Source organism: Sitophilus oryzae, unplaced genomic scaffold (assembly GCF_002938485.1).
Source record: "Sitophilus oryzae breed Bouriz unplaced genomic scaffold, Soryzae_2.0 scaffold_1028_pilon_pilon, whole genome shotgun sequence".
NCBI lineage: Eukaryota > Metazoa > Arthropoda > Insecta > Coleoptera > Curculionidae > Sitophilus > Sitophilus oryzae.
The window spans coordinates 27,527-40,078 of NW_022145647.1; the positions used below are offsets into that span (position 1 = coordinate 27,527).

The following is a 12,552-nucleotide window of genomic DNA, read 5'->3' on the forward strand; positions in this document are numbered from 1 at the left end:
GCGCCCTTATATAAAATAAAGTTTCTTGTATGCAACACACTGTATTTTATTTATAAAATTAAACGAAAATAATAATAAATTTGAATAAACAATATTTGGCGATATAATTCCGGAAAAAGCCGAACCGCTCCGAAATTTTCAAAAGTTTTGGTCGCGACCGTTGCAAGAATAGCGCCAAGTAGTGTTTACATTGTCCTTATGGGCACTTTCCAATCTAAACTTGTTTCATTTATCTATGGGTGTGCTTGGATGAACGAGTGTGCTGGATTCTTTCAGGTAGAAATCTACGCTATTAAAAGATGCGTACAACTTATCTTAGATAGGAACTATCGAAAACAAGAAATAACCATCTTATACGATGGTCTAGCATCCTTAAAAGCGAACAGCTGAGTAACCATCAATTCGAAGTCGGTTGAAGAATGCCTAGAGATGCTGGGGAGTCGCAACCAACATGGGAGTTCCTCAACACCTTATCCAGCTGATTCGAGATCTGTACGAGAACCAGTAGAGGAAAAGTGACAGTAAACAACTTCATTTCGGATGCATTTGATTTGGAGGCAGGAGTGCGCCAGGGATGCATTTTGTCTCCGTTACTATTATTAAATATATGTGGTGAATCTATAATGAGGGAGGTTTTGGAAGATTACAACGGTGGTATCACTTTAGGCGGTAAACAAGTAACGAATTCGCATGCTCCGCTGATGAATTTAAATTTATTACGCAGACATTAGAGTTGGTCAGCGAGAGATATAGGTTAAAATTAAATAAAAGAAAAACAAAATTAATGATTATCGATCGAAAACCAACGAATACAACAGAAATAGCAGGTTTCCAAATTATAGATCGATATACCTCGGCTCGTTGATGTCAAATAAAGGAGGATGTGATGCAGAAATCAAGAAAAGATTGTGTATAGCACGCAATTCCATGACCAAACTCAATAAAATATGAAGAGATTCAGCCGTTTCAATTAGCAACAAACTAAGATTACTAAGAGCCCTAGATTTCCCCATTGCCACTTATGCCTCGGAGACCTGGACATTGAGGACATTGAAGTTGGCAAAGCAACGTAAAATCGATGCTTTTGAAATATGGTGTTATACACGGATGCTGCGAATACCGTACACAGCTCACCGTACAAACATTTCAATTCTCATTTCTTATTTCAACAACTAACTATCGAATCTAAACTGTCAACATCAATAAATCAATCATATTTAAGATACTTTGGCCACATATCCAGGAACACCAAACGCTTAGAAGAACTAATTGTGGAGAGAAAAGTGAACGGGAAATATCATAGAGGGAGATCTCCAAATCGTTGCGTTGACCAAATGAAGACTATGAATAGGTCGTAGTCTCCACGAGGTCAATACTGCTGCGCAAGACAGAGCAACATGGAAAGACACAACAAATGCGATATCATAATGTCACCATACTCTCATAGAGTGATAGGAAGGGGGAGGGGGACTCTGGGTGCCAGTCTAAGAGATAGAAGGTAATGAAAAAACAAATGATCCAGCTAAAAAAGGAGAGAACACACCACTAACTAGACCAGAACTGTTCTGCTTTCCAAGTGGAAAACCCAACTTAATAAAACAGCTTAAAGTGGAACTCAAGATCCTGGAAGACTCCATCAAACTTTCGCAAAATTAATGACGTTTTGTTTTTCCTCATATAATAGACAGAAGACAGATGAAGATTTTTTTAAAGACGTTAAAAAGACAAATAAGTTAACCACATATTGCTTAAAAAGTCCTTATAATGGACTTACTAGAAGAAAATGTATTGAACTCTGAAATGATGAAAATTTTACGGTATCCGTATTTCGTACCGATCCGTGTAAGATGCTAACCACTGTGCGAATCTCGATTGAATAGGAAAAAATACTCAACTAATGGAAAATCTATCCAACCGACGCGACGCCGGTAGATATTTTAAAACCTGACGTTATTTCTGTTTGTTGCTAATTTAATTCTCACGATTAACATGGCTAATTATACATTTTATATTACACATAAAACGCTCGGTCGACTGGAACGCTTAGAAAATATTTTTTGAAAATATAGTGGGCCTAAAATGATAAAAAAGTTGGTTGCAACAGACCACTATCAAATACATTTTGGAAAGGTCAAATAGCTGCTAGTCGCCTTGACTTTTTAGTCAGAAATATTCGAATTCGATAAAACTTGTTTTAAAAAATCCCTTCGATAAGCTTGTTTCTGATTTTGAATATATTTGTATTAGAAATTTGACAAATACAGCCAAAATGTTCCTTAAAATAGATAGACAATTATACAGGGTGTTCCAGAAATAAGTGCAAGTATTTTAAGGGATGGTAAAACTCGATAAAAGAAATATATTTTCTCTTTATCGTTTTTCAAATAAGTCCAAAATAACGGAGTTATTTTACTTTGAAATTTCCCAAAAAAAATATTTTTTGCTAATATTTTGAGAACCACTGGATATTTTCCGGATTTTCTTTCTTGTAAATTTAATCTATTACCTATGTTGCCATATTATCGAGAAATTATGTTTTTTAACTAAAAACTAAAAAAAAATCCAATTTTCAAAAAATTTCGAATTTTGAAACTTTTTTTTTCGCCAAAAAACCCATAGGCGTGTTTCTGGGGTTGAACTATACTACCAGTTAAAATACTTGCACTTATTTCTGGGACACCCTGTTTAGATAGACGTGAAACTTCTTACTAATAACTATTAAATTGAAGATTGGATGTTAACGCCTAAATTTATTTAAGAAGAGAAAAAAAATTGAACCTAACCCACAATTTATATTTATAGTGGTTTAGAGAACTTAGTTAAATTGATTATATAATTAATTATTGGTTATTGATTATATAATTAATTATTGGCTCGTTATTGAAATAAAAATGACATGTCCTCTTGCTTAACTCTAATAATTCTGAACTATTAAATGAGCTAAACGCTTTACCTATTTTTACCAATAAAATTAACAGTTAAACAAATCTGTAAAATGGATTTAAAATAAAGTCTCCTTTTCGCATTACTTCTTCTTTTCCCTATGTATGCCTTTATAATTAATTTCATTTCAGGACTAAAATTATACTCAGAGACACAATCTACAGGTACATCAATATTGGCGAGAAATAAATGCTGTGTTGTTATATTCTAATTTAAACATTTCCTCTGATATAACATTTAATATGTTAACAGAATAACATAAAGTGATTGAGCAAACTAGAAAGTTGTTTTGAACATGTGATTTAAACAAAAATCCATTGGTGTAAAATTGCAATTTTTGCGTAATTTCATACAAAACAACATATTAACCATCCGAGAAAGGAAAGTTCATTTGAAAATTGCATGCAATCTAAAATTGCATGAATCTTGCATGCAATCTTGCATCCAAACCAAACCAAATCTAAGTTTTACTCTGTAAAACTTAGATTGGCCTGTTGATTGACTGTTAGAGCAGATATACTGAAAAAAAAAACAAATACAAAGAAACTAAAGAAACAAAGTACAGAATTAAATTAAATCACTTTTTTTATTAACATTTAATGATCAATATCTGACATAGCGTTTCAGCCTACATATTTTACAGAGTGTAGAATTACAGTTGGGATTTTTTAACACCTTTCGTGTTATAACAGCAAAATAAATCACTAATTTACCAAACTACATAACCAAAACACCTTACTTTTAACACTGGAGGTGCGTTTCGCTATATCAACGGTAGTAACATCAGCAGATGATTAAAACTTTGATTAAAATTAAATCTAGTTAATCATCTGCTTCTTTAAATGTAAGCGTCACGTTAGAGAGGTCTCTATTATCTTTAGCCAACAAAAGATAAGCCTAACAAGATACAATGATTAATAATACTATGTAATACAATTTCCGTGTTAAATTAAATCCCTTAATAACGCTGAAGATGGCCTATAGCTTCTCCACTTGCTAGACAATATTCTACAAAATTACTAGTTTCTCACTTATTGGGAAATTTCAAGCATCCAAGAACCCTTGTTTATAAAGTTTAAACTTGACGAAGTATAAGTTGATCATTTAAATGTCATATCGCTACTTAAGCTAACGGTATAATACCATAAAGCAACTTCAGCTTTAAGAGGCCGGTTAAATTTAATATGCATACTAGGTACTTACTTAAAACGTAAATTAAATCAACGCATATGAGAATTTCTAAGTGAAATATATTGAAGTTGATTAATTATTTCCATTTTGATCATATGTCCAAAATTGCAAAATATATTTTAATGGAATTTTATTGCATTAGATACTTTGATAATTCACAAAGTAACATATACTTTGTAGCATACAATAGTTGGTTGCAGATATTCAGGAATGATGAACTATAATATCGTGGGTTTAAAAAACACTAACATGAAAGTTTGATGCACCGTATAATAAAAAACGGCATCTAGTGACGATAGGTATATGATATTTCCCATATAATTTTAATTCTATGACACTTCTCACGTTTAAATCTCATACTCACTATGCGTCGATGCTGTTCGTCAATGCATGCGATTTGATGCGCCAATGCGTCGATGTGATGCGTTGTTTTGGCGGAATATCGGTTTTGGGAGAACCATCAAAAGAAATATCACGAACACAACGGAGGAATTTCCAAACGAACTAATGAATCGCATCGACAAACCGCATCATAACCGCTATGATGGACGCGTGGACCAATGAACTCTACGCATCAGCGAATAGTGAGTATAGGGCTTTAGTCGATCAACACTTTACATAAATTAATCCACTGATTATTAATCAGTGGCGTAGGTAAATATATTTCCGTTGCGGATAATTTACGTAACGATACGGAGACGAGAAATACAATCAAACTCATTACAGCTTAAAAATAATTCTGTTAGTTTTAATGGCGGTAGACAAGATGTTTCATGTAAACTAAAAATTTTTAAGTCGAACCTCCATTGTCTTTATCCTTTATTAGTCCAAGAAAATAGGCCTTCAAATACGAAGTTTTGGTAAAAAGTTTTTGAATTTTTGATATAATTAAGTTACTTTGAAAGATCTAAAAACGAATTGACAGATTTTTTTTTAATTCACCATTTTTCGAAAAAAAAAGAAGCGGTAAGGACTAAAAAAATTAAAATAAAAGTTTTAGGGCGTCCAATTTTACATAAAAATGGTCTCTGTACTTTTTTGCCCAAATTAAAATTAACCGAGATAGGGTGTCTAGAAGCTAGGGGGCAGCTTTTATTAAAACATTTTTATTAAAACATTTCACTCAAAATGAGGTATTTGGGTCATAAAAATGACCTAAATACAAAATATTTTCATGGTGTCTGTCTGTCTGTCCGTCTATAACACGATAACTCAAAAACCGCTAAACCGATTTTAACCAAATTTGGCACAAAAACACTGTGGCACCAGAGAATCTGGCCATTAGTTTTTGGTGGTGGTGGAGGGTTGATAAGGGGGTATGGGAGGGGGTTAAAAATTTAAAAAAATCGTAACTCCAAAATTACAGTAGCTAGCGAAACGCGGTTTTCAATTTAAGATTAGGAATAATATTTGCAACAAAATTTTTGATAACATCAAAATCAGTCAAAGTCACAGTTTTTGAGATAAAAAAAATATCAAGTATGGGCGGCTATACGTGCCTCAGATCTTAAATACCATTATTTTCTTCTGAATTTGATAGTATTGATTATATTGAAAGTACCACTGAAGATCAATATTATAAGCTATACTTTTTCCAAGTAATTTAATACTTTATTTTAGTTGCATATTGAAATTTAATATTTTAAAGTGTTTTTTTTAATGGGGTCTGGGCACCTGCAATGATTTGATTTTCTCGAAAACAGTTCTGGAATTCGTGTATCATACACCAAGCAACCATGCAAGAGAAAAAAGTTGTATTTTTAAAGTAGTTATCTAGAAAAAAACATTACAACAGCAAGAAAGGTCAGTGGCGTATATTTTTTTTTGATTTTTGATAAGGTATGTTCACTGAAGTCAATACTTTTAATTTATTATTAGGCCTAAATAAGGCCATTATTACCAGAAATAACACCCTTCAAAAAAGTTGCATAGTTACAAAAAAACTACATAAAATTGTTTAGATGAACTTTTTTTCATATTTTTTGACATATTTAAAACAAAATTTAAAAGTAAGCAACATATTTGAACAGTATAGTAATCTTGAATTTTTCTTAGACAAAAAATTGCCATAGAATTTTCAAATTTACATGGAGAAACCAATGTTCTTCCTCCCATCCTTCCTGATAATTATTAGTAACTATAGTATTTCTTAGTTTAAGAGATATTCCCAATTGCTACTGTTCAAATTTCCACCCTGTATAAACAGCCGAGAACTAGCCTAACCGCTTACCGAGTCCATGGTAATGCTTTTATCTGCCAAAACCATAATATACCACACGACGCTGAACCGAATGGATGTATCCAACCGATGCAAACACTCTACAAAGGCATTCCACGCCTCGATCGATATTGAAATCGGCGAAAAACTCAATGGAAATGATCAAATGAAAACTCAATGAAATCAATTGATCCAACGCGAAAATCGACTGGTCGGTACGCGCTACTCGAGCTACGGTCGCTCAATGTTACGCGATGGTCGATTGTTTCAGCGCGGCCTACTTTTGCCAGCCAACCACGCTTGCCTCGCTGAGATCAAGTTGCCCGCTAAGTACGGCGAACCAAGAAACAAGTGAAAGATGAAAAACAGCACGTTCCAGCGCCAACTAAGGTTGGGTCTGGTTTGTCTATTCTAAAGCGTAGATCTTGAAGTGGAAGAATGCGAAGGGATTAGAAGAAAATGACCTCTCCTTAAGAAGCAAGAAAATATATTTCAATGTAATGAAGAATTTTCAATATTAAGAACTGTTTGTCATGCTGTACTAGACATGAACGAAGTTCCTTTTATTTTGATACTTCAAATTTAGCTTTAAAAAAAGTTGTTTAATGATGTAGATGTAGATGTCAATTGCATGAAAGGAGGGGAGTTAGTCACCGCGACTTTATAGATCTATTGTGCTCTATTGTGAGTTATAGCTCATCATACAGTCTCAGGGCTTTGACAAAAGTCAGTATCTGAGACGGTTTTACGGAGGGTATTTCTCCACCTCCGATATCACTCCGTACCAAAGTTTATGGTACGAATAGTTGTCACTTTGGCACACTACGCTCAAAAATCATCGCCCTATTGAAGCCAGGAAAGCCGAGCGATGAACCGAAAAGCTATCGCCCAGTGGCATTGCTGAGCTCAATCTATAAGCTCTTAGAAAGACTTCTGTATAACCGCATCGCCACCAAAATAATGGAGAGAGTTCCCATAGAACAGGCAGGGTTACACGTTAAACGATGTGCTTGCCATACGATAAATAAATAAATTTGGCACACTCAGGAAAGAGGTGTTCTGGTGTTTCTTCATTTTCCCCATTGGGTCTGACTCGTAGTTGATTCTAAGCGTCTGAGGTGTTCATTGAGGAGACAGTGTCCTGTTGCAGACACACCCTCAGGGAGGCACCCCCTAACAATCCAATAATTGTTTTTACTTAAATCATGGAAAGCTTTTGATTTTTCTCCGTCGTGGTCTTGAGAAACATATTCGTCAGTGAAACGTGATAACCTGCTAACTTCATTTTTTACGTTAATAAGTTTTTTTTATACCGTTAGAAAGAGAAAAAAATACTCTATAAGTAGGAAAAGTAAATGCATTTTTTTCTCATTAAAGAAATTTTTTTTAACTCAATAATATCTGCTAACTCCCAGTGATCTGAAATAGCCACCGAAATGGTGCTATCTCCGTAATTTCCGTTACGATCACGCTAAAGCAAATAGCCTAAGAGCTGACGACATATTTAGAGAACATATTTTAGGCAAGCTAGAATAACTAAAAATGTATAGTTTGTTAACTGGTGAACCCAGAATCCTAAGTCTCGCTACTGCGCAACCCCTAACATTTGCAAAAAAATAAATCCAAAAAACATTCTTTAGGCAACTTGAAATTTGTCTATTCTTAAATTTTAGCATCTATTTAACCTAGAAATAAGTATGCCAGACTTTTTTTTCGGGTTTAAAGTGTAACCAGACCATTCCAAATATGTTTAATTATTATACCTAGAAAACATACTTTAGGCATTCTAAAATTTTTACAGCGTGTTTATTAGATGATGATTAAAAAATATGTGTTAATTGCCAGACGAATTCAATGGGATTTAATATCGCTGTGGACGCAAATAAAAGGTTTTAAATGAGCGCGATAAGAAAGTCATATGAGTATCTATAAGCCCGAGAAAGATAGTTTATTGAGATTCCGGTCGGCAGCCGATGCGGCTGACGTAACAGCATTTTGGAGTCGTAAAACTTAGAAAAAACTTACTAATATTGAATAAATAAAAGAAACATTTTTAATAAAAATGTATGATTGAAATCCTTTCAATAAGAAGACTTTTTAATTTAAGTATTTTGTATCTAAAAGAATAAGAAAAACGAATAATTATTTAAAAAATTAGCATAATATAAAAAATATTTAACGTCACAAAAGTATAATTATTATTATACTTTTGTGACATATTATATTATTATTAAATTTTGCGACCTGATTGACAATATAAAAAAAGTCATTTTAACGCCTAAGCATAAAAGTAAAGCACTTCTACTTCTTACTTTTGAATCTATTTAAGAAAGATTAACAATAGTACTTTAATAAAATTCCAGAATACTTATTTTTTTAGCGCTATACATGGTACCCTTTTTGTCGGGACTACGTTTTCTTGGTAAAACCACTTGTTTATATTTTTAGCCATGTTGTTGGCGCACTTTTAAAATTCCTTTGCATTTTTGCAATCTGCCTTCATCAAAAACAATAACTTTGTCACTAGTAACTTTTTTCACAAACTACACAACTTAAATGGCTTTTACCCATTGTGATTTAGTTAGTAGCTGAAAATTAGTAGTTACTAAAATATCTATTTGTACCACTTAACTCCAACAAAATAATCAAAATAATCTATGAAATAAAAGCCTGCAAATAATTGAAATGAAACCGCAAAAAATTGTTTTTATGAAAATTTGAAGTACTCCAAACGTATTACGTCAACCGCATCGGCTGCCGACCGGGTCTCAATAAACTATCTTTCTCGCGCTTATAGATACTCATAAGACTTTCTTATCGCGCTCATTTAAAATCTTTATTCGCGTCTGGCAAGTATTAAATCCCATTGAATTCGTCTGGCAATTAACACATATTTTTAATATCATCTAATAAACACGCTGTAAAAATTTTAGAATGCCTAAAGTATGTTTTCTAGGTATAATAATTAAACATATTTGGAATGGTCTGGATACACTTTAAACCCGAAAAAAAGTCTGGCATACTTATTTCTAGGTTAAATAGATGCTAAAATTTTAAGAATAAACAAATTTCAAGTTGCCTAAAGAATGTTTTTTTGATTTATTTTTTTGCAAATGTTAGGGGTTGCGCAGTAGCGAAATACCCCCAACCCCCCAGCCAGACTTAGGATTCTGGGTTCACCAGTTAATAAACTATACATTTTAAGTTATTCTAGCTTGCCTAAAATATGTTCTCTAAATATGTCGTCAGCTCTTAGGCTAAAACACACGGATTCTTACTCCTATGTTTCTTTAGTACAGTACGTCGATCCAGGGTCGTACTAGGCCAAAGGGGCAATGTAAGGAGGAGCCCGTGTCGATTTTTTTTGCTATTTTTTTGCCTTACGTTTTGGTTAAATTTTCCCTATTATATGTTATACAGGGTGAGTCTTAAGTAAGTGCAAATATTTTTAGGGGTAGTATATTTCGACCCAAGAAACACGATTATCAGTTTTTTTGCGCGATTTTTTTTTTTAAATTTGGAATTTTTCTAAAAAAAGTTTTGGATTTTTTTTAACCAAACCAAACTAAACCTATAGCTCAAAATCGGTAGGTGTGGCTGGGTTGGGATTTGAAGCAGGATAAAGCAGGATTGTAGCAGCCCAAACAGGATCATATTTTATAATTCCTGCTTTCAATGAGTTGCTAACTTCCCCGATCTTCAGAAGAGGACCACGATAGATCTGAACAGGTCAACAGGTGGATCAGGCCGATAGCCACATCGAAGCCACCGATAGTCACCAAGATAGTCGAACTTTATACTGCCGTCCTAAAAACACATGCCGTATCTACAACGAGCGCCAAGCGGAGAAAAATGAGGTTAAAATTATTTGATTAGTCCTTGACTATTAGGAAAATTTAGAAGATAACAATCGTGAATTATTGAACAAAATAAGTATAAAAATAAGTTAAGTACTCAAAAATAATCGTATTTATTAACATTAATTAAAAAAATCATTTACGGCGTTTTGAACTAAAATTTTATGGCCTTTATTCAAAACAAAAATGCCGTATGTGCGCAAAACTCTCAATAGATTGACAAAAATGTATAAATATTTATTTTTACTTTGAATAAGACTATAGATTAATTTTTTAATGTGCTTTATTAGGTGCTTTATTAGGTTATAATAATATGAAATAATCGCAAATATAAACAGTTAGAAATTACAAATACAAACAGTTAAAAAATTCGACAAATAATTTCTAATTTCTTACTAAAACATAACACACTAACTTAAACTTTAACGCTTATACAAAAAGGCACACAATAACAAATTGCAAAAAATTTCAAAAGTTCATTAGTTATCAGTTTCGGGCAAATTTATCCAAAACTCTTTTCGGTTCTCTGGCATTATGTTACCAAGATTTTTAATGATGGCATCTTTTTTTGTTTTCGGAAAACCTCTAGGTGCAGTACGACGAAGTGGCACAAATTGTGAAAAAATACCACCCTTTGTCATTGCCTTTTTGTATAGGAAATCTAATTTTTCAAATTCGTTGTTTAAAGAAGATTTATAATGTAAAAAAAATGACCCACGAGTAGCTTTTATTTGTACAATATCGCTTAAATAAATTCTTTTTTTTTGTTGTTTCATTTTTGCCTCAGATTTAAGGTCTTTCCATTGGTAAAAATCGTGATGAGACATTATTTTTACTTCAGTTCTCGATTTTTGTGCCTTTTGTACAGCTTCTACAAAATCATTAAAATCGTATACCTTGCCTTTCCTTTTTAGTGATAGCTCCACCTGGTGGTGGAAGCTATCGGCGGACATGAAAGTATGCCCGGGCTCAAAAAAATTGATTAATATTTCGCTAGCCAATATTTCAGAGGAGTTTATTATCCTAACAAAGAAAGAAAGAAGACACCAATTTTTATTTTGGCTGGAACAATTATCCAGCCAAAGAATAATTTTTGGTGCGTCTCGATGCTTTAGAAAAAATGCATAAAAACAGCTTACAATGTCTTCTTTGTCCCTACCTGATATAGCTTCATTCCAAAGCACTGCAAACGGTTTTTGTTTTGACATAATTCCTACTGGGACAAAGCTTTCGTTATAAGTTGTAAGTCTTTTAATAAACAGAACTGTTTTAAAAGTATCGACCCTGGGCAACATGATCACCTTCTGCAAGTCCACGGAGAAACAAACAGTACCATCTTCAAACTTAGTTTTGGCATGCGTCTGGTATAATTCTCTGGAGTCTTTGGCGTGATCAATGTGCTTCTTCCAAGAGCAGCACTTTTCACAATTTTCTTGCAAATCATCCTTCGTGTGATCATGCAATTTGAATTCTTCACAGCGTTCACATTCCTCGTGTCCTAATGAAGCAAATGAAATATTTTTGACCTTAACACGTAAACGATAAGCTTCGTAGCTAACTTTCATGGTTGGGTATTGGGATTTAAATAACTCAAACATTACAGAAACGGAAATGTCGCTCGGCAGATATCTTCGATTTGGAGCGTGTTCTCTCCTAAAATGAAAAATAAAGTTTTTTTTAACTTTGAGGATAATAATTTCTTTTCTAATAATCTACATACCTATAATGTGATATAGATGGTTCAAAAGATTCTATGTGCGCATCTACCAATTCATAGTTTATTTTTTTCTTGGCTGATCTTGTCCGTTGATCTGGTCTAGCATTTAACTGGTTTCTTGGGATTTTCGTGAGAGTATCGTGTAAAACCCTGTCGTTCGTTTTTTTGTACCCAAGCGTTGTGAGGAAAAAATTTTTACAGACTTCTATGATTTCACCATTTGCAGCTTTTAATTTGTATTTAAAGGTGTTTTGTTTTCTTTCGCTTTCAGTAGTTCGCCGTTTTACATTCAATCGACTGCATGTATTTAAAATAAACCCTTTTCTCTCCTTGCTAGAAAATTTCCAAAAACTAGCGTTTAAAATTGTTCGTTGATCTTCTGGTATTAGCTTCACACACTTTTTTTGCATCTATTCACGTTACAACCAGGCAACACCTGGTGATCTTTAATTAGTTTTTCTCGTTTTTTTATAAGTTCTTCTTGCTTAGAAATTTTATCTATTTTTCTTCTTTTCCTTAAATTGCCATCTTTTGTATAACCGATGTTTTCCAATTCTTCTGTTTGCGATTCATTATTTAAAATCACTTGGTTATTTACTATCTGGCATGGCACATCAACTTTAATA

The 12,552-nt window shown here is 33.2% G+C and overlaps 1 protein-coding gene and 1 pseudogene across 1 annotated transcript; both read right to left on the reverse strand.

Annotated features, from left to right (window-relative positions):
* The window catches only part of LOC115875124, a 32,760-nt pseudogene extending 26,128 nt beyond the window's left edge, over positions 1 to 6,632 (reverse strand).
* Positions 6,633 to 10,415: 3,783 nt separating this feature from the next.
* On the reverse strand, positions 10,416 to 12,247 carry LOC115875115. Its single transcript, XM_030890513.1, has 2 exons — positions 11,930 to 12,247; positions 10,416 to 11,862 (listed from the first exon to the last, which is right to left on the reverse strand). The coding sequence occupies exon 2, from the start codon at positions 11,805 to 11,807 to the stop codon at positions 10,689 to 10,691; it is 1,119 nt and encodes a 372-aa protein (XP_030746373.1). The 5' UTR covers positions 11,808 to 11,862; positions 11,930 to 12,247; the 3' UTR covers positions 10,416 to 10,688.
* Between the last annotated feature and the right edge of the window lie 305 nt (positions 12,248 to 12,552).